We start from the raw sequence: 25307 nt of genomic DNA on the forward strand, positions 1-25307 counted from the left end.
ATGCTTCGCGCGAGTTCTATCTCCCATGACCTTCGCCTATAATCTCGTAGCTAGCGCCTTTCACTCGAGTCTTCTAGGCTTCGCTCCACTTCCTGCGTCTTGAGCAAAAGGTTTCTTGGACGCCTTTGGGGCACGCAGCTTGCAGTTCCCTGCGAAATGACATGTTTAAAAGTTTTTGGCAATGCTTGTTGGACAAGGCTTGCGAAGGTTGTTGCCTCCAACATGTAGGTTTTGGCAGGAGGTAGTGCGTGTTTGGTTGGACGCCTAGGTATCTGTCCTAGCAAATAAATATTGCCTATATCCAGCCAGGTAAGTAAAAAAAATGTTGGTTGGTACCTAAGGCGTAGAAAACTAATATGATGTTAAATTATGCTTTTTGGTATTGATTAAATAATACGAGGACAAAGAATTTTAAATAAAGAATATAAAAATCATACTCCAGATCCCAAAATAAACTTTCATACCGATGAACAGCGAAATATCATCTCCATGCCTTGGTGAATAGTAACGTGGCTGTAAATTTCTTTTAGCAGTAACCTGTACTCCCTCTGTCTATTTAATTGTGTCATTTTAGCTTCGTAGCAAGGCCCAGTTTAGTTCCCCAAAAATTTTGCAAAATTTTTCACATTCCCCGTCACATCGAATCTTTGGACGCATGCATGAAGCATTAAATATAAATAAAAAATAAAACTAATTACACAGTTTAGACGAAATCCACGAGACGAATCTTTTAAGTCTAATTAGACTATGATTGGACACTAATTGTCAAATAACAACGAAACTGCTACAGTGCTTCATTTTGCAAAATGAAGTCATCTAAACGAGGCCCAAGTACAACAAAGATTTCGTGAACCTGGACATTCGACATTTGGTGCGTCCACGTATATGGGACATGCTGTGAATGCAGACATTCAAATGCACTGCCACAACAATACTTATAGCGGGACAGAGGGAGTACTCCTTTGTGGGCATTAAAAAATAGAACAGTAGTGATTAAATAATAGTACAAAATCACATAGTATGACAGTACATCATAGTATCATACATCATTATATGCTCAGACAACCTTGACAACATCTAGGCTATCGTTTTTGCTTGCCGGTTGTGCTATTGCCTTGTGTCAGGTGTATGCATACGCCTGGCATGTTTGGATGCAACCTGAACTATTTGCTTGGGCATTCCACCTGCCTGCCTTGTGTCAGGTGTATGCATACGCCCGGCATGTTTGGATGCAACCTAAACTATTTGCCTGGGCATTCCACCTGCCTGCGAGCTGCCTGCCACCGGTTATAAAAATGACTGGTCAGGCAGACGAAGAAACTGTTGTACCATTTAGTTGAAGTCCTAGATATTTGCTTGAGTGGATAGAAGAACCGGGCAATGTTTGGTTCATTGGTTGCTTGGAGATAAGACAACAGTGTTTTACGGTGATTAAAAAACCAGGTAGTTGGACGGACTCTCAGACGATCAATTTCATGCGCCTGGCCACAGGCAACTATCATAGGCATTCATACCAGGCAAAGAAACTCAGGGCTCCAACCAAATGACGTTCAAGCAAGGGGTCAGTCCAGGCAATTTTGGCCAGAGTTGCATCCAAACAGCCCCAAAGTCGGCAACCAAACGTGCCAGTCAGCATCCAGGCGTGACCTGCCGCCCAGGCAAAGGAGAGCCACAATCATGTGGTTAGTTCAGGGCGAAAGGGTATTGTGCTAGATTTGAAAACGTTCAACCAGAAGATCACCTTGTTGCGGTGGACAACAAGAATGTTGCGTTGCGGACTTGCGGTTCTATCCTTTGAGCAGGAGGAGTATGTCATGGAAATTCTCTCACTTATCATGCTCATTGTAGGGTTGTAACTTTTGGTATGGCCAAGTAATTATGGATCTGTTTGTTTGCGTGCATGACTATAACTATAATAACTACATAGAAATCATGACTTCGATTCTATCTAATATCATACTCCATCAGTTCTAAATTATAATACATTTTAACTTTTTCTAGATATATACAGTTTTATACATCTAAATATACACTATATTTAGGTATATAGTAAAAACAATATATATAAAAAATCGAAACATCTCAAAATTTGAGACGAAAAGAGTGGAATTTATTGTGTATAATAAGTCATGCAAAAGTCACGATGGTAGATACTACTAGCAAATTGCAAGCTCATAGTTTGTGGGCTTGGAGCCTCCTGTATGAGCCTTTCGACCGATAACCAGCCTATTCGCTCGTTGATTTTAGCTAGCCCAAATCAGCTTATCAATAGTGTTTTTCTCTCATAATAAACCAACATCAGCTAGGTCAAACCAGCTTAGAAACCAACCAGCGAACATCACATGCCTCTCCACGTCCATGTCATCATGTAAGATAAGATGAGTTAGAATATTTTATTTGTATAAAACTGAATACATGTAGAAGAGGTATGAATAACTCATACCCATTTTACTTGGATGGATCATAAAAAAGGAAACAAAAGGTTGAAGAAAATAGAGGCAAAGTCCTAAACTGAAAGAATTCGCGTAGTGTCAAATCAGATTTTGAAACGAACATGAAGCGAGACCCAAAATGAAATCTCTGGAACCAAGCGGTGCCCGAAGCGTTGATCTCGCGGTGGAGCCGAAGACGAAGCTTCCGGGACCCCAAACCCCTGTTCATCTAAAACCCTCCTCCCGACCCGGCGGCAAAAGCAATTCGAGTGCGCACACGAGCAGCCGCAGGCAGCCAGGCACACTCGCGCGACCATGTACCGGGCGGCGGCGGCGGCCATCTCGAGGTCCTCCTCAGCGCTGCGGAGGCAGCTCGCGCGGGGCGCGGCCGGGGAGCCGCCGCGTCTGTTGGCGCGGGGGTATGCGGCCACGGCGAAGGAGGTGTCCTTCGGCGTTGGCGCCCGCGCCGCCATGCTGCAGGGCGTCAACGACCTCGCCGACGCCGTCAAGGTCACCATGGGCCCCAAGGTTCGCGCTCCCTGCTTTGCCTCTGGGAAGCTTTGCGTTGGTCGGGGGCGGGGCGTGATGCAGCGGCGACCGGCGTGGATCTAGTGGGCTGATTGCTTGTGTTGCAGGGGCGCACTGTGATCATCGAGGGGTTCCGTAAAGGTCCCAAGGTCACGAAGGATGGGGTCACTGTTGCCAAGAGCGTGGAGTTCGAGGATAGCGCGAAGAATGTTGGGGCGAATCTGGTGAAGCAAGTTGCTGATGCTACGAACAAGGCTGCAGGGGATGGTAGGTACCAGGGCTTCGGGAAATTACTGTGCTTTTTCGTGAATCAGCATCTGAACTACCTGCCAGCTGCTATACAGCAATACAACATCCATCTTAGTCTCTTATTTCTCATCTGACTTTGATGTCAACATCATGATGCTTTTATCTTCTCCATCTTGTTTGTGCTGTTTGAACAGGGAAATTCTGATGGTATGGATCAATTCGAATTTATCTTCGGATTAATTTTGTCTCTGCTAGTTAGAATTCTATGTTTAGTGCCTGAGAGGCTCACACAGTCACAGTGGACTTACATTGCCATAGTTTGAGGCCTTAGATTTGCCTTCTTTCTTAATAATTCTTATTATGTTTTATGCACTAAAATCACTATGCCAAACAAGTACTGTTTCACACACTTCCAACCTCCAGTCTAGGCCCATGTTAAATTGTGTTTTGAGTTTTTTCTCAATATATTCTGATGCTGATGGATCTTAATTGAACATAGATTTTCTTTTGACGGAGCAGATAGGTAGTCTAGATACTGAAAACACAGTTAGTTTCTGATATATTTCGCCAATACACATTTCACGCAACATAAAATTTGAGGGCCCTGCCAAAATTTCTATCGGCCGTCTTGCAATACATCCAACAGCTTTTGAAACCAATTTTACTTGTCTCAATGGAGTGTAGTTCCACTCGCTTTTTTTCTGATTTGTTCTGGAAATAGGTACCACTTGTGCAACTGTACTTACACAGGCAATTCTTACGGAAGGATGCAAGGCCGTGGCAGCCGGTGTCAACGTTATGGACTTGCGGAATGGTATAAACAAGGCCATAAATGCTATCACTGCTCACCTCAAAAGTAAAGCGTGGAAGATTAATTCTCCGGAGGAAATCAACCAGGTTAGATACTTTGGTCAATAGAGGTAGCTTGCTATGTTTGCTCCCTTCAACTCCATCATGAGCCATTTATTGAAGTTTATTGTGTACCTTTTGCTATGATTGTTACTAGCATCTGCTGTAGTAAACAACCACTAATCATCATTGCGATTCTGTACTAGTATGCTCTCATGTAACATCTTTTTGCATTTTACTTGAAAAAACTCTACTAAGCATGCCTAGTTTCATTTTTCTCTTGTAATCCAGGTAGCAACCATTTCTGCAAATGGTGAAAAGGAAATTGGAGATCTGATATCAAAAGCTATGGAAAAAGTTGGAAAGGACGGAGTCATTACTATTGTTGTGAGTGTTGAGTGTTTCTTTTTGCTGTTAGGCTCTTTGTGTATAGGCATTTTACTATACTGCAACTTACCATTTGGAAATTGGCAGGATGGCAAAACATTGGACAATGAGCTTGAAGCAGTACAGGGAGTGAAGCTGTCCAGAGGATACATATCTCCTTACTTTGTGACTGATCAGAAGACTCAGAAATGTGTAAGTCTGCATTTCTTAGTTGAGCCAATTAATTCAGCACAAATGATTTCCTAACTATTTTTTTTTGGGAAATCTTAGGTACCCTTGCCCATCTTTGTTTTTTGCCCACCCCTTTTTTTCGTGGTTATGGTAAAGTTGGCAAGGAAATAAACGTGCCCTTAGTTTCTTTTTTTCTTTTGTTTTGGAAACGAGAAGTTCTCTGCTTTTATTGAAAGCATATAGGAGTTCTCATGCCCTTAGTTTCTATTCTTGCTTCAGTTTTGTGATTGTGATACTGACATGTATGCTGGTAGAAATGTGTGTGCACTACTAGGGAAGTCAAAGGCTGTAGTTTCTTCAGGAGCTTCTGTATAATCACTAATGTTTGGCTATTTGGAAATGTTCCATATGTGTTTAGTAGGCCCATAAAAGTGGGGTATCTGGAATAGTTTGTTGCTTAGTAAAGGGTTTATGGGCAGATGAAAACATTGACGAGATGCACATCAAGTCATCAACATACAGGAAGATTCCATGTGAATAGTCCGAGATTACTATTAATTTCACAACTATTTATTTTATACCCGCAGGAGATGGAGAACCCTCTGATTCTTATCCATGACAAGAAAATCTCAAATATGGATTCTCTCCTTCCAGCATTAGAAATGTCTATCAAGGTAACTTTGTCCATTTATGTCTAAGTTTTTGGTGCTATGACATCTGATGGGTGGTATTTGGCCTATGTAGAATCGCAAGCCTCTTCTCATTGTTGCTGAGGATGTTGAAGGAGATGCTCTTTCAATGCTTGTACTTAACAAGCATCGTGTTGGACTCAAGGTGACATTAACAAATTTCCTAAGGGCCTGATATATACTGTACTGAAATGTTTATATAAGCTACTGGACTTTCTGTACTTTTTCATGAAAGCATGCCCTTTTCCTTGTCTTCGTTATTCTTCTTTTATCAAAGACCAGCCGCATGTAGTGCTTCTTCCCTTCACAAGTCATGGGGCTATGCCTTAACTCACTGTTATCATTGTGAAGCTTATTCATGTAAATTTCAACTAATTACCTGTCGTCAAATGTAGGTATGTGCTGTCAAAGCTCCTGGATTTGGTGAAAACAGAAGGCACAATCTTGATGACATGGCTGTGATGACTGGAGGAGAGGTTAGCTAATCTAGAGTTTCTTAACATGAATTACGATTATGACTCAATTTGACTTCTACACATCATTTTGCTTTCAAGGTTATTAGCGAGGAACGAGGTCTTGATCTTGGCAAAGTTCAATTACAAATGCTTGGCACTGCTAAAAAGGTTTGTCAGCTTTCATAATTTATTGCGCCTGAGATCCATACAGTGACATCCTTCTTCACAGGTAACTGTATCTCTTGATGATACTATCATCCTAGATGGTGGAGGTGACAAACAGCGGATAGAGGAGAGGTGCCAACAGGTACTGAGAATTGTCACATTTTGACTCATCAGATGTCAAGAAGATCTCGATAATACTAGAAAGAAGCTCTTTCAATTGGAATTACATTGTTCTGATGACCTTGACAGCTTAGAGAATCAATTGACACAAGCACTGCTGTATTTGACAAAGAAAAGGCCCAAGAGCGTTTATCAAAGTTATCTGGAGGTGTTGCTGTCCTCAAGGTTTGTTAAAATTTTAGAAAGTGATGTTTGTGTGAAGTTTCTTTTCCAGTCTTCTTCAGTATGTCCTTGTAAATTGTAGATTGGTGGAGCTAGTGAAGCTGAAGTTGGTGAGAAAAAAGATAGGGTAACAGATGCTCTAAATGCTGCGAGGGCTGCTGTGGAGGAGGGCATCGTGCCAGGTTGCAAAACTTTCTCGAAGGAGCATCTCCACCAGATCTCCTATATCTAAAAAACTAGTATTTTAGGAGATAGAGGTGCTGCAGCAGATCTATCTCATCTCCTATACCTATAATTTTTAAATCTCCTAAAACCAGCCCCCTCTCCCCTAAAGAAAGGAGAGAACCCCCTCTCCTCTATCCCTAAAGAAATAGGAGACAAATTTTAGGTAATCTGCAGCAGTAGTGCTCTCCTATATGCTGAAATGGTTTTAGGGCACTCTCCTATAACAACTTATAGGAAATTATAAGAGATCTGGTGGAGTTGCTGTATTCCATTTACTAATTTCATTTCATGACTTGCTTATTATTTTAACCTATGCAAACTGACCATATGCTGTATGTGTTCTTCGGTTCATGTCTCTTCACAGGTGGTGGAGTCGCCCTTCTTTATGCCACCAAGGAGCTCGACAAGATTAGCACAGCAAATGAGGATGAAAAGATTGGAGTTCAAATTATCAAGAATTCTTTGAAGGTGGGTCTCTTCTAGCTAACTATGTAGCTTCACGCATTTAGGTTATCTGTCTCCTGAATCTAAAATAATTTATGGATTTCTCCAGGCTCCCTTGATGACCATAGCTGCAAATGCTGGCATTGATGGAGCTATAGTCGTAGGGAAGCTAATTGAACAAGAGGACCTCAGTTTGGGCTATGATGCAGCGAAAGGTTTGTTCTGTTTAACTATGAACATTCTGAAATTGTGTGGCTCCGACAAATACCACATTCTGTCGCGCACATCACCATTGCCAAGATACTCCTAAAGGCTATATCCAAATTTCTAAAGCAGCACAACAACCCTCAGTACATCAGTAATTAATTCATGCATTTTTGCCAACTGCAGGGGAGTATGTTGACATGATCAAGGCCGGCATCATCGATCCTGTGAAGGTGATCCGCACTGCACTTCAAGATGCTGCAAGGTACATTTCAAGAGAAATGCCTGCGTTCCTTTTGTATGACTAATTGATCAAGCTTGTTTACAAAACTGTGATGCTGTTGGTCAGTGTTTCCCTGCTGGTGACAACCACGGAGGCTGCTGTTTCCGAGCTCCCGGCAACGAAGGCCAGGATAGCCAGCCGTATGCCACAGATGAGTGGAATGGATTTTTGAGGAAAATTAGGCGTCGTTTATGATCTGACTTGTAAGACTAGTAATTTGGTAGTTGGGGACGAACTTTGTTTTCCCTAGCGGATACGTCTACAGAGTTTATTCGAAACGAGGTGCAAAACTGTCACCGAGTTGCAATTTTTGATGCAGTGCAGCGTTCGATGGTGATGTAAGCTGTACTGATAGCGGCTTCCATTTTGTATACTCTTATCTGAAGCATAACTAGCTGCAGTCGAAGCAGCTGAATTTTACTGTGCCCTTCTACGAGCTGAGCTGAGTTTATTTTTGTCACCACCTTGAGTTCTCGACCTTAACATGACCGACACTTTCCCGTCTGATTTTCCGTAGCTCAGCACAGGGGCACAGGGCAATAGCACATGGCAGCAAATTTGAGACCTGCTATCCCCGAAAGGATGCCAGGACGCCTATCACAAAAAAAAAAAAAAGATGCCAGGACGAGAAAACGGCTATAATAACATGAACAAAAGGTAACTTCGTTTGCTTAGACTAAACGCACAGACAGTTTATTCACCATAACCATGCCGTCGTCTAATCAGTAAACCATAACCATGCCGTCGTCTAATCAGTAATCACCCAACGAGGAAATCACAGGAGATGCAGTACTGTAACACTCATCAGTAGTTTTTCGATGCTTTTTTTCTATCGAGACCAGATACAAGCATCTTCTGAAAAGGTAGCTTGATGCTTGCTTGAAGCTCCTACGCCGGCTTGGCCTCGTCGGGCGGCTGGATGAAGCGGGGAACTTCTCCGTTCATCACCCTCCATGGCCCCCAGTAGAACTTGGGCGGCATGATCGGCACCGCCTCGCCGGGGTGATCCTCCCAGTACTTCTCCTGCTATTTGGAAAAAAAAATGGGGAGCCAGTTTAGCTTGCATAGTGAGCTCAATGCAGCATCCCGATTTCTCGAACAAATTTGATGCTTTTCAGTGCAATCACGACAGAAGATCTGCAGATGCAATGAGCAGACGAATTCGGGCACCGAATGCCGCGAAATCATGCGAAGGAGCTGGAAAATTTCAACTATCACACAGGGTCCCTATGCGCGAGTCACCACGCCACTCGAGCTGCCCGGAGATCCGCGCGGCTGACGCAGTTTCTCGGGCAAGCATTCCAACGAGCACCTGATGGGCGCTGCAGTGCCTGTGGCCGGCGGGGCAGGAACAACGGCAAGGGGGGAATGGAAATCCCAGGCGCTGAGGTTGTCTGACCTTGTAGAGCTGCTCGGTGACGGCGGCCCCGACGACGCCGGTGTAGAAGGCGGCGACGTAGGTGCCGACGAGTGGCGCGAAGGAGCGCGGCGGGCGGTAGGGCTCCACCATGTCCCACAGCACCGTCTTCTCCCACTTGTGGAACTGCCGGTCCGCGTACCACCTCCAGAACCGGCTCGACATCGCCTTCACCTCCTCCTCGGCTCCTCCTCCCCTGTCCCCTCCCAGTCCCACGCCTGCCCGCGCTCGCGCGACCTCGCCGCCGGTGGCCCGGTGCTGGCGGAGTCGGCGACGTGAGGCTTCGCGATGGGCCGACGCGTTAGTTCGTTGTGTTGAATAGTTGGGCCGATCGGGCCCACACGGCCCGTTACAGCCCATGTGTGCAGTCTCCGCCGCGCCGCGAAAACACAAAACCGGTTGGTAAGGAAAGAGAAAAAAACAGAAATAGTTCGCGGTCTCTTGTGCCACTCCGGCTCCGCCGCCGCCCGCCACAGCCGCCGCAGACGAGATGGGCATCAAGGTGAGTGCGGGGGGATCCCGTCCTCCCTCTACCTTCTTTGGATTTCGGGGTTGGTGCCGTCTGGTGGCGAATCGGTTGACGGTTTCTGACTCGGTTCGCGCCTTCGGCGTGTGTAGGGTTTGACGAAACTGCTGGCGGACAATGCACCCAAGGCGATGAAGGAGCAGAAGTTCGAGAGCTACTTCGGCCGCAAAATCGCCGTCGACGCCAGCATGAGCATCTACCAGTTCCTGGTGTGTTCCGCTCCAACACCACTAGTCCTCATTTCTTTTCCTCGCCGTCCTGTGCTTAAGATGGAACTGGCTGTTTTATTGCTTGTTTTGTGGCCAGGATTGTGCATTTTTTCCCTATGTTGTTGTTTTCTGTTTGTGCGCATTACAGGAGTTGCTCCGAACTGTTGCTCTTCAAACTGAACCGGGTCTAGGGTTTAGGATTGTTAAACCTTGGAACGTTTTTTTTTTTGGGGGGGTGGGGGGGGGGGGGGGGGGGTACGATGAGGAATCTACATCCTCGTTCGTTTGCTTAGTGTCCGAATGAACTGACAGAGTTATCAAATCAAAGCAGATCACTTGCATTGCTTTTTTTATGTAAATGGTAGGAGCTTTGCCTTTCAATTAAGACGGGAAAGAACTTTTACATTATACCGATAGAGGATGCAGCCTCATAAAAAAAAAGGCCTGAACACTCAAGGCACTCTAGGAGCAACCTATTGGCACCACCGCACCATGGGCCACACAAACATGAAAACTAGAACTTAATTAGGATACAAATCCGAATGCCCTCTTATGGTCAATGTCATCCTTCACCCTCCAGGCCACTTGCATTGATTTTAGTTCAACTGGATTGACCTTCAAGATTGGCTCGCTTGGTTTGTTCAAGTAAAATAAAAGATGAAAGCAAATTGTATTAGTTGCATGTATTCTGTGCGTCTTGAGATGCTACTACTGTGCTAGTTACCTACTGCCATGAAAGAGTTGGAATGTGTTTCTTATACTTTCTTGAACAGATTGTAGTTGGAAGGACAGGTGTGGAAACTCTCACAAATGAAGCTGGTGAAGTCACTAGGTACAGATAAATATATCCTTTCCAGCAAGTTTAATATCTGAAGCTGCATTCACTATATTCCTAGTGCTGGTATTTTTTTTTCTAATTATTGTTTGTTTTGCAGTCATTTACAAGGAATGTTCAACCGGACAATAAGGTTACTGGAAGCGGGAATCAAGCCAGTGTAAACATGACTTCCTTTCATTTATTGCCACTGTAAGATATAAATACGTGTAGACAAATATATTGCCTTCTAAATGGTTTGCTTCATTGTTTGTGCAGTTATGTTTTTGATGGCAAGCCTCCTGATATGAAGAAACAAGAACTTGCTAAAAGGCATGATATATTTGAATATTTCTTTCATTATTCCTATGTTATTTGACACACTTATATAATATCTGTACTTCAAAGTCTTCTCTCATTGCTAGAGTGTACTATTATTTTCAGATTCTCAAAAAGAGAAGATGCAACCGAAGATCTGAAAGAGGCAGTAGAGGTAATTGTCTTGCTCCAAGTTTGCTCACTCTTTGGTATCATAATTATTTGTCAATTCTTCTATTTCTGAATCCTAAAGGAAAATGGTCCCTGATGTTTCAGGATGGAGATAAAGATGCGATTGAAAAATTGAGCAAGAGGACTGTAAAGGTAATTTCTTCATTTTCCAGTCGATAGCTTATGGTTTACTTGAAAATTTCATGAGTACCACAACAGCAAAAATTGAGGTGATTTAGAATGTTTCTGAAGCCCCATTAGTTTCATGCACGGCATAAATGTCAAAAAATATATGTAAGATGCAAGATTTATTGTTCTGAGTAAGCTACGGCTTCATCTTGTTTCCCCTTTTATGAACAGGTCACAAGGCAACATAACGATGACTGTAAACGACTACTAAGACTTATGGGGGTTCCTGTTGTAGAGGTGAATTCAGTTTACCATGTTATTATGCTACCGATAATGCGACGAGTCAGATTGTTCTTTAGGATCTTTTTTTTTCCTGCTAGCATAAAGGCTATGATTTATCTTGTCTTGTGTCAGTGCTAATTCATGGATTTGTCTTGTTGGACAAATAGGCACCTTCTGAAGCAGAAGCAGAATGTGCAGCCCTTTGCAAAAACGATAAGGTACTCTTAACGAAGACCTTCACCTTCTTGTTTCCAGTCATTCATTCCATTTTTTCCTTATATGCTATCTATTTTGTAGGTGTTCGCTGTTGCTTCAGAAGATATGGATTCCCTTACTTTTGGGGCTCCAACGTTCCTTCGTCATTTAATGGATCCAAGTTCCAAGAAAATACCTGTGATGGAATTTGACGTTGCCAAGGTGTGCATTTTTGTTATGTGCTCAGTAATTACCTTGATGTTGCATATATGTCATCACTTTTGTCGCAGGTTTTGGAGGAGCTTGAACTCACCATGGACCAGTTCATCGATTTGTGCATCCTGTGTGGATGTGACTATTGTGATAGCATCAAAGGTATCCTAATCAATTCTATATCATATTATACTCCACAATTGTCTGCGTTTCTAAAATGCTTTACCTCGTGCCTCTATTTTTCTAACTCGGTGTCTTTGCTTGTTCGTTAGGTATCGGGGGGCAAACAGCTCTGAAACTTATTCGTCAACATGGGTCCATAGAAAGCATTTTGGAGAATCTTAATAAAGACAGGTTAGTCCATTTAAAATAGTCTGAGTTTTGTCTGTTCACCTAATAGTCATAGGAGCAGTCTATTTTCCATCATGGCCCTATACTTTACATTATCAAGCAATGATGTGTTCTTTTCTTTTTTTTATTGGCATTCCTTGTGTTGGATGTTTTAGTGGTGAAATGAAAGGAAACTGTTTGCTGTTTGATTCTGCCTAATTTTGTACATGTGTGCTACAGATATCAAATTCCTGAGGACTGGCCTTACCAAGAAGCTCGACGCTTGTTCAAGGAGCCTAATGTTACATTGGATATTCCTGAGCTGAAATGGACTCCACCTGATGAGGAGGTACACGCATTGACCTTGCTTGCTTACCTTCAAACTCTATTTAGTACATCCTGAATGTAACTCATTGTTCTTGGCCTCTTTCCAGGGTCTCATAAGTTTCCTGGTAAAAGATAATGGCTTCAATGAAGATCGGGTGACAAAGGTATGTACCTTTCTTTTGGTTCTCACTGTTTAGTTCTCCAATCATTTCTTCTCATCTGTGATTCTCATGTTCTTTTGTGCAGGCCATAGAGAAGATCAAATCTGCCAAGAATAAATCATCGCAAGGAAGGTGAGTATCTCTTGGCATCTTGTACAAACTACAAAGTGCATGCGAGTTTATTTGCCTGTTTAAATTAATCTTACTGTCCGAAAACTATTGATTCTTGATTTCATGTGACCAGACTCGAGTCCTTTTTCAAGCCAGTTGCCACCACATCAGCACCGCTGAAACGGAAGGTACTTGAAAAAATGCCACCCCATCTTTCATGCGTATCTGTGATTCTTAGCCTTCTCCGTAGTCATCAATTCTGGATAGGGCATGTCAATTTATGCAGGCCAGGTAGCAATTAGTCAATTGAAGCTGTATCTTGCAAGCCTGACGTCAAGACTCATGGCAGCATATTTTCATGCAAAATCATATGTTACTCATAACTGCAATATAGGATGGTTCTTCCTTGGTTTTTAGCTAATGAATCGTTTCACCACAAAAATGCAGGAGACTTCGGATAAAACAAGCAAGGCAGCTGCGAACAAGAAAACAAAGGCCGGTGGGAAGAAGAAATAAGCTTGAATGCTTAATGTGCAGCTACGATGTGGTTGCGTCATCACTTAGATTATTTGACTCCCTGTTGTAACTCAAACCTGTGGTCAAAAGCTAGGGTAAATTAGTTGTGTTTGAAGAGAGATTGATGTACCCAGTAACAAAACTTATCACGGTGGCTAGTTCTTCCGTTCATGCGTGTTCATCTTCCTCTTGTCCTTTGAAGTATCTATGTTGCAAGTTTTAAGGCGGTTATGTTGCTGTTCTGTACTTCGTCCGATAATTTGCTTGATCCAGCGATCGAGCTCATTGCCCGTGGAGAAATGTGCAAGCGGTTGCAAGTGGAAACCGGAGATGAGGTGAACTGGTCAAAGTCGAACACGGCGAGCGAGGATTACCAGAATTGAAATGGCAAAAACATTGACACGGTCGCAGCAGCTGAAGTCGTGCTCATCTCGGAAACCAAAGATTCAGAAAGTCCTCATTAGACTGAAATAATAAACACTACGAGCTGTAAAAAAAAAATTGCTAGCCCAATCTTGAAGGAAGACATGTACACAAATTACAGAGATAAGGGAACCGAACAATCTGAACTTCCCACCCACTATGCAGTTTCCAAATTCCCTCTTTGCCTTTCACAATTCACATACACTTGATTGCCTTCGGTCTATTTCAACATTAACTTCAGGTCTATTTCAGCATTAACTTCAAAAACTTTTGAACAATGGTCTATCCTGATCAGGTCTAAGCTTCTAGCCAGAATCTAATAGGTACATCACAAACCAGGGGCACTTCTGCCCAAAGGACCTATAACTTCACCGTTCACCCCAAGCTACAAAACTTTCCAGGGGATTAATAAAAAAAGGTTTCACCAGCATGAGTTTGTCCGTTGTACCACCATTGCCATCCTATTTGTCCCAATGATCTTTACGCATGTCGAACTCCCACTTCTGAGGGAGGGGACCATATATGGAGGAAAACTTTGCCAAGCAATTTGTTCTAATATCATAGTGCTTCTGAGTGTTCCGGCTAATAGCAACAGAAGAAAGCTTGGATGTATCGATAGCCCATGCGGGGTGGACATACTCCACGGTCCTTGTGGAGCTTGCATTCGCATACAGAAAATTCATGAGCAAGTCCTCACAGTTGAAGTTCTTGTGCACATAGTCCCTCCCTTCACGAGCTTTCTCGCTCCAGTAAGTCTTGAAAGCAAACTCACTGTCCATGAAGGCAGCACCTGTGAGTATCAGATTGTAGCCATTCTTACCCCTAGCATATCTCTCGTTCCTGTATTGCATAGGGTTGCCATCTATCATCCGGGGGTAAAAGCCCACCATCCGCTCAGGGTGTTCTCTCCAGACCCTAAATCCTTTCTCTAAGTCAGTGCAAGTCATCATGATATCATCATCCAGTTCAAAAACAGCTCGGGTCTTTATCAGAGGATCAACCCTAAATCTGTTGTTAAGTGAATTGATCTCCTCAACTCGTATCCTCACAGGCACAGTAGAGTCAAATGCGTCACTACTTGGATAGTTACCTTTGTTCCAGACAACAACTATCTCCCTAACTGATTCACATCTGGAGTAGTGTTCAATGAATACTTTCAAATTCCAGAGACGAGCTTCATATGTCATTGTGACCATGGTGAATTGAGAGTGTTGCCCTTGATATGTGTATGCCTCTTCAGCACCATTGCCACCACATAAGAAATGCACAGCAATGCAGACATTCACAATACCAAATAGAGCAACTACACAGAAGAAAAGCATGTTGGACCAAGTCTTTTCACTGAGCTTAGTTTTAGTAGCAGAGATATATCTGCTAATATTGGTAGAATATCTGCGGACTTTCTGGTTGAAGCGGTGCACAGAGAAGACACGGGATAATTCTGTTCTCCTTGTAAGAGGAACCCATGAACTGGGAGGAATGTAGCAACTGATTGCACCTTTCATAAAACCCACAAAAATGACAAGGGCACTGGCCAACAGGAAAGCTATGTAACCAATGAGAGAACGTCTGGTTGAATCGCCTGAAGGGACTCGATCACCATCCATTACAGCAATCCATCCACCAGATGCAAGTTGTTGTGCATCCATGTGATGGTACCTCATGCCATTCCATGCATTTCTCCCTTTCTTTGGCTCCTCTATCCCAAGATTTACAGGGACCTCTTTGTATTCTTCCTTGCTTAGCTTTTCAACTTTGTACAACTTAACCCTCCGACCATAAGTACCACTGCAATCCTGACCAGGGCGATATAATGACCCTTCAAAAACGAAGAGCCTCCCGCCATTTCGAGCTCCCAAACTTTTGTCCGATTTGTAGATAGGATTTTGCTTGTGCTCAGTCCAAGGACCAAGAGGAGAGTTACTGTACCAAATCTCAAGCTCTGCATTCTTCTCAACGCCATACCGTGTAAAATCAGAGGCAAATAGCCACCAGTATCCCTCAAATTGGACTAATGAGGCATCAATAAGTGGCTTATTGACAAGAACCTTCTCCAATGTCCATTCAAGGGGAAACTTAGTAGCACGATAAAGGCGCAGCTCCTTCTTTTTGTTTCCCTCTGGCATCATATAAATCTGAGAGAGAGAGAGTTATTGTTTTGTCATCATAAATGGTTATTGTTTTGTCAAGTAATAGATATGAAGTTAAAGAATCTACCTCATTCTCATACTTGAACACAAAAGGATATGACAGATGCCATGCCTCATCTAGAGCAATGCCAAGAAATTCCCATGTTGCACCTTGGTCGAAGCTTCTTGCAACTCCAATATCACCTTGCATTGAGGTTGTTGTTTTTGTTTCAAAGAAAAGATATAGTGTATCCCCCTAGGAGATGCATAGTACCATATCAGAGTGAGAGAGCTAGCAGGTGAAAATGCAAGCCTGGAAAGTAGTATCTTAACTTAAGAATGCTACTCATTGGATGAATACTAGCAAATAATAATCAATAATGCATTCAGGTTGACAAATAGCATTAGTAAAAACTTTCTCCTCCTGCTTAGTTATACATATTCAAACAAGGAGAAATGTCACTGAGAAGTAGACAGCGGCAGTGGGACGTATTTACAGATCAACTTCTAGATTAATGGTTTCAAACTTGCAATGTACCTAAGCAAAGCACATTTCGGTGTCTATCTCAACTGGATCTGAATCCTTTCCTCAACTAAAACTCCCTAGGTACTATCTCATCATAGGCTATTAATTCATCACAAACCATGCTTACATGCTACTAGTATGCGCATCATGGAGTAGCAGCCACTACATGCTGGACCTAACTTTGTATGCCTTGACTGAGACAAGACAGTTACACATTTTTTTTCACACGCTAGTAAGACACTGTCAACATTACGGTATTCAGCCAATCAGCCAAACAGTATTATCTATTATGTGCCTGAGTAAGTTAGTCTCCTCTAAGCATCCAAAAGCCAAACATCAAACCCTCACAGGCACCCCTGCGTGGGTGTTGAATTCTGTAATGCAGCCAAATCACCAGTTCAGTCAGCGACCCTGAATTTTACTTTGCTCAACGATTTGCTCCCACCTCCCATAGCTTAGCTAATTTGCAAATAATCCCTACATCCACGAGAAGCAGAATTCCACCCCGGGAAGAGCGGCAGAACAAAACAAGCAGCAGCAGTGCCTCACCTCGACGTAGAGGAACGGGTCGGCAACGAAGTTGCTCGGGTACCCCGCCTCCGTGGCGGTCGCGCAGGTCAGCACGGGGTTCGCCACCGGCCACGCCGAGCTGTTGCCATTGCTTCTCCCTTCCTGCCCACCAAAATTACACCTCAGACAGAGTAACGGAAGCGCTTCAGGCGTCAACCTACCCACAACGCTCGCACGAGAGGAGCTGCTTTTAAGCTGAGTGCGGCCGCAGGCCACTCACCAGCTCGATGGGACCGAGCGCGAGGGGGCTGCTGCCGTAGAACATCCCGACCGCCCACGACCCCTCGCCGTCGGGGCGGCACCCGGCGGCGCCCGAGTCGGGGAGCCGGAACGACGAGACCACCAACCAGAAGTAGAACCCGCCGACGAACGACGCCGCGGCCGCAGCGGCCAGCAGGAACGAGGCGGCCGGCGACCGCGCGGCCGCCGCCCGCATGCCGCTGCTCGGTCGCCTCATCTCTCCTCCTCGCCGCGCAGCCTGCCCAGCCATGCCCCGACGACACCCACCACCGGCCGTAGCATCGACCGCCCGATCGGATCCCGGGCTGCCTCTGCTTCTGCCTCTCTCTCTCTCTCTCTCTCTCGCTCGCTCGCTCGCTCGCTCTCTCCAAGTCCGCCCGCCGAGCTGGATCAACTTCACTAGCCAATTAATTAAGCGAGGAAATGTGCGGAAGCGGTGGCGGCAGGCAGGGGATTAGCGGGCAATCAATCAACCGGGCAGCTTAGCTTGCAATAAGCCAGAGCTGCTTCGCTGTCTTAGCGGCGAGCTGCTTTGTTGGGGTGGGCTGTGACGACTGACGACCAAAGCGGACGGACGGCACGGGGTGATCTGGATGCCGCGCTAGTCCTTGGACTTCTTATAGGTTGGACCGAGGAGTGAGGGGTTTTCCAACAGGGACGGCGGCGACGGCATGTTTGACCGGAAGCAGCCCGGACATCGATTTCCCTTTTTCTCTTCGCGGTTTCAAACATTGTTCAAGGCCTTTTTTATTCCATGAATTAAAATTATAATTATAATATCTAGAAAATGCTTCTTATTTTATCATTAAATTACTTTTCAATTTCTTTCAGTTTCTGGAAACCAAACATAACCTGAGAGAAAACAGTGGAGTATCTTTCAGGCCACGTTTAGTTCCGCCGATTCAGCGTCGCCAGAAGCACTGTAGCTGTTGCTACAGTGTTGTTTTGTTTTATTTGGTGTCAATTGTCCGATCGTTGACTAATTAGATTCAAAACGTTCGTCTCGTAAAGTACAACCAAATTGTGCAATTAGTTTTTGATTTCGTCAACATTTAGTACTCCATGCATGTACCGTAAGTTTGATGTGACGGTGAATCTTCTTTTTATATAGTGTCAAATTTAGGAATTTAGTGGAACTAGGCCCTGATTTCCTTTTCAGATTTTGAGATTTTTTCTGTCACGGACAGGAACGTACCAGTCACGGACAGCAGCGAATTGAGAATGGCTTTTGTCCCAGTCCCACAGTGTGACTGCTCTATTTCGTACAGAAATGGAAGCATCCACCATTTACAAAGGCAAGAGCCGAAAGACAAAGGGGAACCTGTATACCCTGTGAGACCATATACCACCATCTAAAAACCTTCCATGCTCCACACTTTGCCATGCTACGATAGATCAGGTTGTCCACATAATGCATCAGGCTCAAATGACCTCGCGGCGGTGTCACTGTACACTCCAGGGATAACCCTTCCACCGGTATTTCCATCAGGTTCCTTTGGGTTTTCGGTGTTCACATAAAGAAGTATGCAAAGGATCAGGGAGCCTGCCAGACCCACCAAGGTGAACTTCACTCTGTTTAGCACAGGCTTGACCTGGAGCATAAAAAGAAAAACAGTGCTTAGCAGCCATGCATAAGATTCTTCGCAATGATGCTATGATGTTTTTTTTGGTATTGCAATTTCTAATGTTTCAGAAAACTAATGCACCAGATAACACCCGTACTCAGATGTAGATCCAGAGCACAGCCAGGTTCATAAAATGGTCATATTCCCTGAGGGATATCACAGCTCATGCCATGTGCATGTACAGTTCAGTTTTCATTCAATAAGCTTTATGGCATGGAGTTGATACTCAGTAGAAAACAAAGAGCTAACTGATCATAAAAGAATGTGACATTTAAAGAAGTCAATAAGAACAACTTACAGAAAATGAGCCTAGAAGCCGATCACGAGCTAAAACTTCTGGAGTTTTAACCCATATCTGCCAAGGTACGAAATGATCTTAGCATCAAGAGTTAATTCTGGTGCCGAATGATGAGCCAAGTATAATGAATTCCATGCATACAAAATTTTATTCAGAAGAATACAAACACTTGCCAAGAATCAGATCAAACAAAGTGGAAAACCACAAACCATCTTGACTAACACAATTATAACAAGTTTATAGAAGCATCATAAGAATGTGTGTACATGTTTTTCTCCTCCTTTTTGAGACGAATGTCTGCATGTTACAATAACTTACAAGGACTAAAATAACTCAGCAATTCTACATCAATGCTTAATTTACAAGGAAGCGCTTGCTAATATGGAACAGCGGCAGATTAACACCTCACCATTTTCTATGGCATGGATATCAATAATGTCAGGCTTGATCAAGATAAGCAACAGAGAACAACCGCAAAAGTTTTTTCAGTGGCTGAATGTTGACTTTGCCCTTAAGGGCATATGCCTAATGTGTGTCACCATTGGATGACGTGGGGATGCGCGTATAGAAGGAGAGAGGTGCCCTCAATATTTCTCTTTCCTGCTCACACGCATCATCGTATGCATCCAAGTATCCAACAGTGGATGCACACGAGGCATATAACCTTAGAGGCAAATTTTTGTTATCTGTTTTGGTGGCACTAAGTGTATTGATGATTGAATGATTCTTGTAGCTTTCTAGATCATATTCCTTTTGTCCAATTGTTTGTTTCACTAAAACATTTCAAGGCCTAAACAAGCAGCAAGTCAGCTATAGATAAGATCCCTGTTCTACTTAACACGGAGTACCTCAAAGTAATACAATCTCAGCAGAAATGACGCGATCAACAGAAACGTCTCACCTGCCCATCATACCATCCCGTCTCCTCATCTGAATCAAATACGACACAGACTTCAGACTAACACAATGCAGACCAGCAGAAAGGAGAACAAAATTAATTTGGATTCCTCACACTCCACTGTGGCGCTGAGCAAGCGGTTGCCGACGTAAGCCCACCCGAGGTACATCCGCACGACCGCGAGCGTGACGGCGAGGATCCCGGACCCCGTGGGGCCGAGCGCGAGGTGCAGAGCGTCGGCGCCAGCCCCGCCGCGTCCCCCGAAGGCGGCGACGGGGAGCCCGACGAAGAGCGCGACGGCGGCGCCCGTGAGCGCGAGCCGGGAGCAGTAGACGCGGAGGTCCCCCGCCGCCCAGGAGAAGGGGAGGGACGCCGCGAGCGCCTCGTACTCGTTCACGGGGCGCTGCTCCGGCGGCACCGGGCACCACTCGGTCTCCGGCGAGGAGGAGCTCCCGTTCCGCGACGGCGGCGTCGCGAGGCAGCGGCGGTGGCGGTGGCGTCGCGGGGGCCGGGGGCCGGGGCACCCGACGCGCGCCGGGACCGGGGCTAGGGTTCGGGGGCAAGGGGAGCGGGAGGAGGCGCGTGTGGAGAGGAGCGGCCATGTGGAAGCGGAAGGGAAGGCGAGCGAGCGAGGTGTTGTGACCCGCGAAGCAACGGTTCGCCGGCTCGGCGTCGGTTTCGTTCCCTTCGTGGCGCTTGCGTGGCCGCCTCCTGCTCTCGCTCGCAGACTACGGACGGACTGTATTGATCTGTGTGCAGCCGGTCCAATAACCCGTGAGATTTTTTTTGGCTCTATCTACGTGGGCCGACGGCCCACTAACATGTAATGCAATGCCCTCACCTCTTTTAGCCCATTTAAAGACAGCACAGGCCCAGCTTCGAGACTGTCTAAAAGTTAACAGTCATTTGATTGAAATTGAAATAATTTGTTGTTCATGCAGGAGAAAAATTATACCCCTGAATAAAATTAAAGCGTCTTAGTTTATTAAAAATAAATATCTTAATAAAATTATTAATAGTCAGCTTGATTTCAACCTTGTCTAGAACAACAAGAATTATATTCGCGGACAATAGGACATAGAAGTTCTGGTTTGGGAATGTGCTTTCCCTTTGAAGCTGAGCATAGAGAACGAAGGGTTATTCTCTCAAGGGGGCGAAAAATCTGCTCATCAGTGGTATTGTACATCGACATCGCACTGAACATCTTTTGAAAAGAAAGCTAAAGCTGAACGTTAATCTTCAAATCAGAAGCAAAAGGTGACAAACTTTATCTCTAGACGGACGGTATGCTGCCACGCCGCCTCTCCCGTTCCGCTAGCCGGGCTACTTTTCCAAGTTCCAAAATTAATTTGCTATACGTGGGAGGTCAAATTGCTTTTGAAGATCAAAGTTTTCAAATATTGTGGGCGGTTGGAAACTAGAGATCATCTATTCTTTAACTGCCATATAACCCAGGTTATTTGGGTTTGGATTAGAGTTAGTTTAAGATGGGGGCAAAGACCTATTTCAATGACTAACTTTCAGGATATGCTTAACTTGGGAGAGGTTGAGATATCTAAGAGCGTGAATCTCTTCATTTTGGTTAGTGTTGCCTGTGCATCTGGAAAACCAAAAATGACTGGGTATTCAATAGCAAGTTAATCAAATCTCCCAAATCCATTGCTTACAAAGTTCTGGCCCTTCTGAAACAGTGGAAGAAGATGCTCAAGGTGAAGGACCAGATGGAGTTGGAGGACACGCTGCCGAAGCTCCAGGACCAGGAGGGACTACGAGCGTGGTGATCAAGAGCTACTAATTATGCCGTTCCATGTTAGGCGAGCATGGCAGGCTCCCATTTTATATTTTGCTTTTTAGCTTTTTCTGGCGTTTTGTTTTTCTGAGAGTTTGAGAGGTTGCTTGGGTGGACTTTGTAGTTCAACCTGGTATTGTAAGAATCTCCAGCAGTACCCTTTGCTTTCAATATAAGCAGGGCCAAAGTGCTTTGGTAAAAAAAAACGTCTAGCTACGGAATCACACGGTCTTCACCACCCATTTGATGCGATTTGCTGGGAGTGGGAGGTTTTTGCCCATAAGCCAGTCTCAGAGGACAGAGGAGGCGTACGGCACGCATTAGTATAGTGCTTCTCTCTAATTAAGCTGCTGCAGAAGATGGCCCCGTGTGACGAGCCTCTGTCCAATGATGCTTCCACTATGCAACTTCAGATTCAGATGTCGGATGACAAATATCTAGCAATCGCAATGTGCAGCAAACGAGTCAAATTCTAGCAACAGACTAATTCTTCATTCTAAAATTTAAAGTGTTTTTATTTTATCCTAAGACAAAGTATACTAAGTCCAATTGCTTTTTTAAATCAGACTATTTTAAGTTCAATTGGTTTGTAGAGAAGAATGTTAATATTTACTGCACCAAAAAAACTATATAAAAATATATATTTTATAACAATCTAACAATACACATTTAATATTAGAAGTAGTACTTTTCTATAGACTTATTAAAAGCTCAAACGGTTTGACTTAGAAAAAAAAGTTTTTATACCTTTTTATAGCTAAAGTGTTTGTACTTGAAATGGAAATAGTAGAATGATCGAACTCTGAAAGGATCAAGATGCCCAAGAGGGGGGTGAATTGGGCTAATTCGAAATTCTCTTGCAATAAACAAATCCTACGGATAGCCCAATTAACCCCTTGTGCCTAGAAAAGTGTTTCTATCAAACTAATGCACAACGAACTCACCACCTATGTTCCAACCTTACTCAAGCAAGCAATTCTATGGATGTAAAACAAGTATTGAATTGCTCAAAGTAAATACTCAAAGTAAGTGCTCAAAGTAAATAGGGAGAGAGAGGAACGCGGCGATGTTTTGCCGAGGTATCGAAGAGTCGCCACTCTCCACTAGTCCTCGTTGGAGCACCCGCGCAAGGGTGTAGCTCCCCCTTGATCCGCGCAAGGATCAAGTGCTCTTTACGGGTTGATTCTTCGACACTCCGTCGCGGCGAATCACCCAAAGCCGCTCACAACTTGAGTTGGGTCACCCACAAGCTCCGCCGGGTGAACACCAAACTCCCAATCACCACCAAGCCGTCTAGGTGATGGCGATCACCAAGAGTAACAAGCACGAACTCTCACTTGACCACGCGAAGCCTAATGAGAAGATGGATGCACACTTTGCTACTCTTGATTTGCTAGTGAGGCTACTCTCTTGGATTCTCAAATCACAAACACCTCACTAGGACCTTGCTCTTCTTGGCACTCACAAACGTGTTTCTCAGCTGTTGGAATGAGCAAAAGTTACTCCACTCACGAGTGGAGCTTCTATTTATAAGGCAGCCTGAAAAACTATCCGTTATGAGCTTCTGCGGGGTGACCGGACGCTCCGGTCGTGATGACCGGACGCTCCGGTCAGTTCAACCCGCGAACCAGTTTTCAAGTGATGACCGGACGCTGCCAGGGTCCGGTCAGTACCGACCGGACGCGTCCGGTCGCTCTTGGATGCTTACTGTAAACGACCGGACGCTGGATACACAGGGTCCGGTCACACTGACCGGACGCGTCCGGTCACTCTTTTCCAAGTCTGGACCCTTACTGGAGTCGACCGGACGCTAGCCCTCAGCGTCCGATCACACAACCTTCCAGCGTCCGGTCACAACAGACTTAACCACCTCAGTCAAACGAACTGACCGGACCCTGCGGCCAGCGTCCGGTCGCACCGGAGCCAGCGTCCGGTCAGTGTTTGACCCTCCATTCACTTTCAACTTTCGAACATATGTGAATGAAGTTTGCTCCAAAGGATCTTAGGCATTCATAGGAGCTACCTAGAGCTAGTTTTAACAAGTGTGCACCACACCTAACTCACTAGACTTAACTAGGTCAAGCTACTCGTTCATACCCCCCTTCATAGTACGGTCAAAGGAAAAACAAAGTCCTAAACTACTCTAAGTGTCTCTCCAACTCCAATCGACACTTAGAACTAGTTATCCTTAACCTTGTCGTCCATCCTTTGAAAACCGAAACGATTTCCATCGTAGGGGCATGACAACCTCGATTGCCCAATCGATCTCCATTACCATGACCTAACTAAATTGCCTCTGCAAAACACACGTTAGTCATAGTAATCTTGTATTGACATTAATCACCGAAATCCAACTAGGGGCCTAGATGCTTTCAATCTCCCCCTTTTTGGTGATTGATGACAATACCACCTCGAGTATGTTATGGAGTGAGGTTTTTGACGGGCTTGGTTCATATAAGCTTTTGTCAATAAGAAAAAAAGAGTTAGTCAAGCTTATATGACCCAAGCCAACACAATGTACTCAAAGGATATGAATTAAGCATGAGTACTAATAACAAAGCTCATTTGCTTCGAAGTATAAACGCGGAAGCAAACGCAAATGAGCATAACACAAGTGATATGACATATAGAAAATGCGAAGTAGAAATCACACACGTCAAATATCACAACCACGTAGATAGCACTATCACATATATATAATAGTAAGCATGAAAGTAAACACACGAATGCATAAGTAATAGTGTATCACACAAATGAAACTCCAAATGTATATAATAAGCTAATACTAGAAAACTAGCCCCCCTAAAACTCGCTCCCCCTGAGTCTACATACTCAAACCCTCTCCCCCTTTGGCGTCAAACACCAAAACCTAAGGGTCGGACGGCGGGGCTGCAGCGGACGAGTCGGGCGCTGAAGTACGTGGAGCAAGATGGAACTAGGCGGCATCATCATCTGATCCTGAGCTCTGAACTGACTGACCCTCTGAAGCAGGAAGTGTCGCTGAAGCGGTCTGGGTCTGAGCTGGGGCTGGTGCTGCCTGTGACGCTGCAAGTAAGTCTGTCGTAGGATCTGACGAGGCGACAGACGAGGGGAGCCTCTGAGTGGTCATGATAGCTGGAGCTGCTGTAGACGGTCCGGCAGTATGCATGTGAGGCGGAGTAGGCATGCCGGTCAACTCGCTGAATGATGCTCCAAGACTCCTGGAGACTGACGACTCAGGCACGAACAGCGAGGAAGACTGCTCTGGTGTAAAGCCCGTCTGAAAAGGCGTGAACTGCGGGGCAACACCCGGTGAGGCTAACCACTGGGACACCTATACTGGAGGTGACGTGAACTGAACTGGAGGCTGTCCCTGACTCTGAAGCCCGATGGGCTGTACTGCTGGAGTCGTCGAAGTGGTAGGAGGCTGTGCAAGCTGGGGTGAAGGCTGTGGCATTGGGACCCCAATAGCTGTCACTACATGCTGCATGAATCCCATGAGCTGCTGCTGCATTAGTAGCTGCTGGTGCTGAAGGAGCTGCTGCTGCCGCTAGAACTCGTCCTGACGAGCCTGAAACTGTGCGAAGTTGGCAGCTGTCTCCTGTGCCTGTCGTGTCTGATCCTGCTGCATCCGCTCAAGAATAGCAATGAGAGCGGGGTCTGTCTGTGGAGCAGGTGGAGCAGAACT

General features: G+C 44.9%; 4 protein-coding genes and 1 pseudogene across 5 annotated transcripts; 2 read left to right on the forward strand and 3 right to left on the reverse strand.

The window, feature by feature from the left end:
* The first annotated feature begins 2550 nt into the window (after positions 1 to 2550).
* LOC136511611 (chaperonin CPN60-like 2, mitochondrial) lies at positions 2551 to 7843 on the forward strand. The gene is made up of 16 exons (XM_066505653.1): positions 2551 to 2960; positions 3068 to 3227; positions 3931 to 4106; positions 4350 to 4445; positions 4533 to 4637; positions 5204 to 5290; positions 5361 to 5450; positions 5701 to 5781; positions 5860 to 5928; positions 5990 to 6067; positions 6175 to 6270; positions 6350 to 6449; positions 6857 to 6960; positions 7046 to 7151; positions 7327 to 7405; positions 7490 to 7843. The coding sequence occupies exons 1-16, from the start codon at positions 2748 to 2750 to the stop codon at positions 7593 to 7595; spliced, it is 1746 nt and encodes a 581-aa protein (XP_066361750.1). The 5' UTR covers positions 2551 to 2747; the 3' UTR covers positions 7596 to 7843.
* Positions 7844 to 7920: 77 nt separating this feature from the next.
* On the reverse strand, positions 7921 to 9318 carry LOC136511613 (uncharacterized protein At4g29660-like). Of its 2 annotated transcripts, none has more exons than XM_066505655.1 (2): positions 8823 to 9318; positions 7921 to 8449 (listed from the first exon to the last, which is right to left on the reverse strand). In XM_066505655.1, exons 1-2 carry the CDS (start codon positions 9198 to 9200, stop codon positions 8312 to 8314), a joined length of 516 nt encoding a protein of 171 aa, XP_066361752.1. In that variant the 5' UTR covers positions 9201 to 9318; the 3' UTR covers positions 7921 to 8311. The 2 variants fall into 2 exon arrangements, with proteins under 2 accessions (XP_066361752.1, XP_066361753.1); XM_066505656.1 differs by having other exon boundaries at positions 7921 to 8446; positions 8823 to 9308.
* LOC136511612 (flap endonuclease 1-A) lies at positions 9217 to 13436 on the forward strand. Its single transcript, XM_066505654.1, has 17 exons — positions 9217 to 9342; positions 9459 to 9575; positions 10349 to 10407; positions 10511 to 10570; positions 10669 to 10722; positions 10834 to 10882; positions 10984 to 11031; positions 11239 to 11304; positions 11457 to 11507; positions 11587 to 11706; positions 11775 to 11859; positions 11970 to 12051; positions 12268 to 12376; positions 12462 to 12518; positions 12601 to 12647; positions 12760 to 12814; positions 13074 to 13436. Exons 1-17 carry the CDS (start codon positions 9331 to 9333, stop codon positions 13140 to 13142), a joined length of 1140 nt encoding a protein of 379 aa, XP_066361751.1. The 5' UTR covers positions 9217 to 9330; the 3' UTR covers positions 13143 to 13436.
* A 157-nt stretch (positions 13437 to 13593) lies between these two features.
* Positions 13594 to 17593, reverse strand: LOC136512616 (glucosamine inositolphosphorylceramide transferase 1). The gene is made up of 4 exons (XM_066506580.1): positions 17011 to 17593; positions 16770 to 16892; positions 15783 to 15950; positions 13594 to 15700 (listed from the first exon to the last, which is right to left on the reverse strand). The coding sequence occupies exons 1-4, from the start codon at positions 17278 to 17280 to the stop codon at positions 14027 to 14029; spliced, it is 2235 nt and encodes a 744-aa protein (XP_066362677.1). The 5' UTR covers positions 17281 to 17593; the 3' UTR covers positions 13594 to 14026.
* Positions 17594 to 18184: 591 nt separating this feature from the next.
* Positions 18185 to 20486, reverse strand: LOC136513284 (uncharacterized protein ycf36-like; annotated as a pseudogene).
* Between the last annotated feature and the right edge of the window lie 4821 nt (positions 20487 to 25307).

Source organism: Miscanthus floridulus, chromosome 16, assembly GCF_019320115.1.
Source record: "Miscanthus floridulus cultivar M001 chromosome 16, ASM1932011v1, whole genome shotgun sequence".
NCBI lineage: Eukaryota > Viridiplantae > Streptophyta > Magnoliopsida > Poales > Poaceae > Miscanthus > Miscanthus floridulus.

Excerpts from the sequence above, each read along its gene's own strand:
- LOC136511612 (XM_066505654.1), top strand. Across the intron at positions 10,571-10,668 it reads GAAGCGGGAATCAAGCCAGT|TTATGTTTTTGATGGCAAGC; the intron begins GTAAACATGACT and ends TTGTTTGTGCAG. Across the intron at positions 10,883-10,983 it reads ATCTGAAAGAGGCAGTAGAG|GATGGAGATAAAGATGCGAT; the intron begins GTAATTGTCTTG and ends CTGATGTTTCAG.
- LOC136511613 (XM_066505655.1), bottom strand. The coding sequence starts at position 9,200 with ATGGGCTGTAACGGGCCGTGTGGGCCCGATCGGCCCAACTATTCAACA. Across the intron at positions 8,450-8,822 it reads TCACCGAGCAGCTCTACAAG|CAGGAGAAGTACTGGGAGGA; the intron begins GTCAGACAACCT and ends TTTTCCAAATAG.
- LOC136511611 (XM_066505653.1), top strand. The coding sequence starts at position 2,748 with ATGTACCGGGCGGCGGCGGCGGCCATCTCGAGGTCCTCCTCAGCGCTG. Across the intron at positions 4,638-5,203 it reads ATCAGAAGACTCAGAAATGT|GAGATGGAGAACCCTCTGAT; the intron begins GTAAGTCTGCAT and ends TTATACCCGCAG. Across the intron at positions 6,068-6,174 it reads TAGAGGAGAGGTGCCAACAG|CTTAGAGAATCAATTGACAC; the intron begins GTACTGAGAATT and ends TGACCTTGACAG.
- LOC136512616 (XM_066506580.1), bottom strand. The coding sequence starts at position 17,280 with ATGGCTGGGCAGGCTGCGCGGCGAGGAGGAGAGATGAGGCGACCGAGC. Across the intron at positions 16,893-17,010 it reads CGCTCGGTCCCATCGAGCTG|GAAGGGAGAAGCAATGGCAA; the intron begins GTGAGTGGCCTG and ends TTTGGTGGGCAG. Across the intron at positions 15,951-16,769 it reads ACCCGTTCCTCTACGTCGAG|GGGGATACACTATATCTTTT; the intron begins GTGAGGCACTGC and ends TGCATCTCCTAG.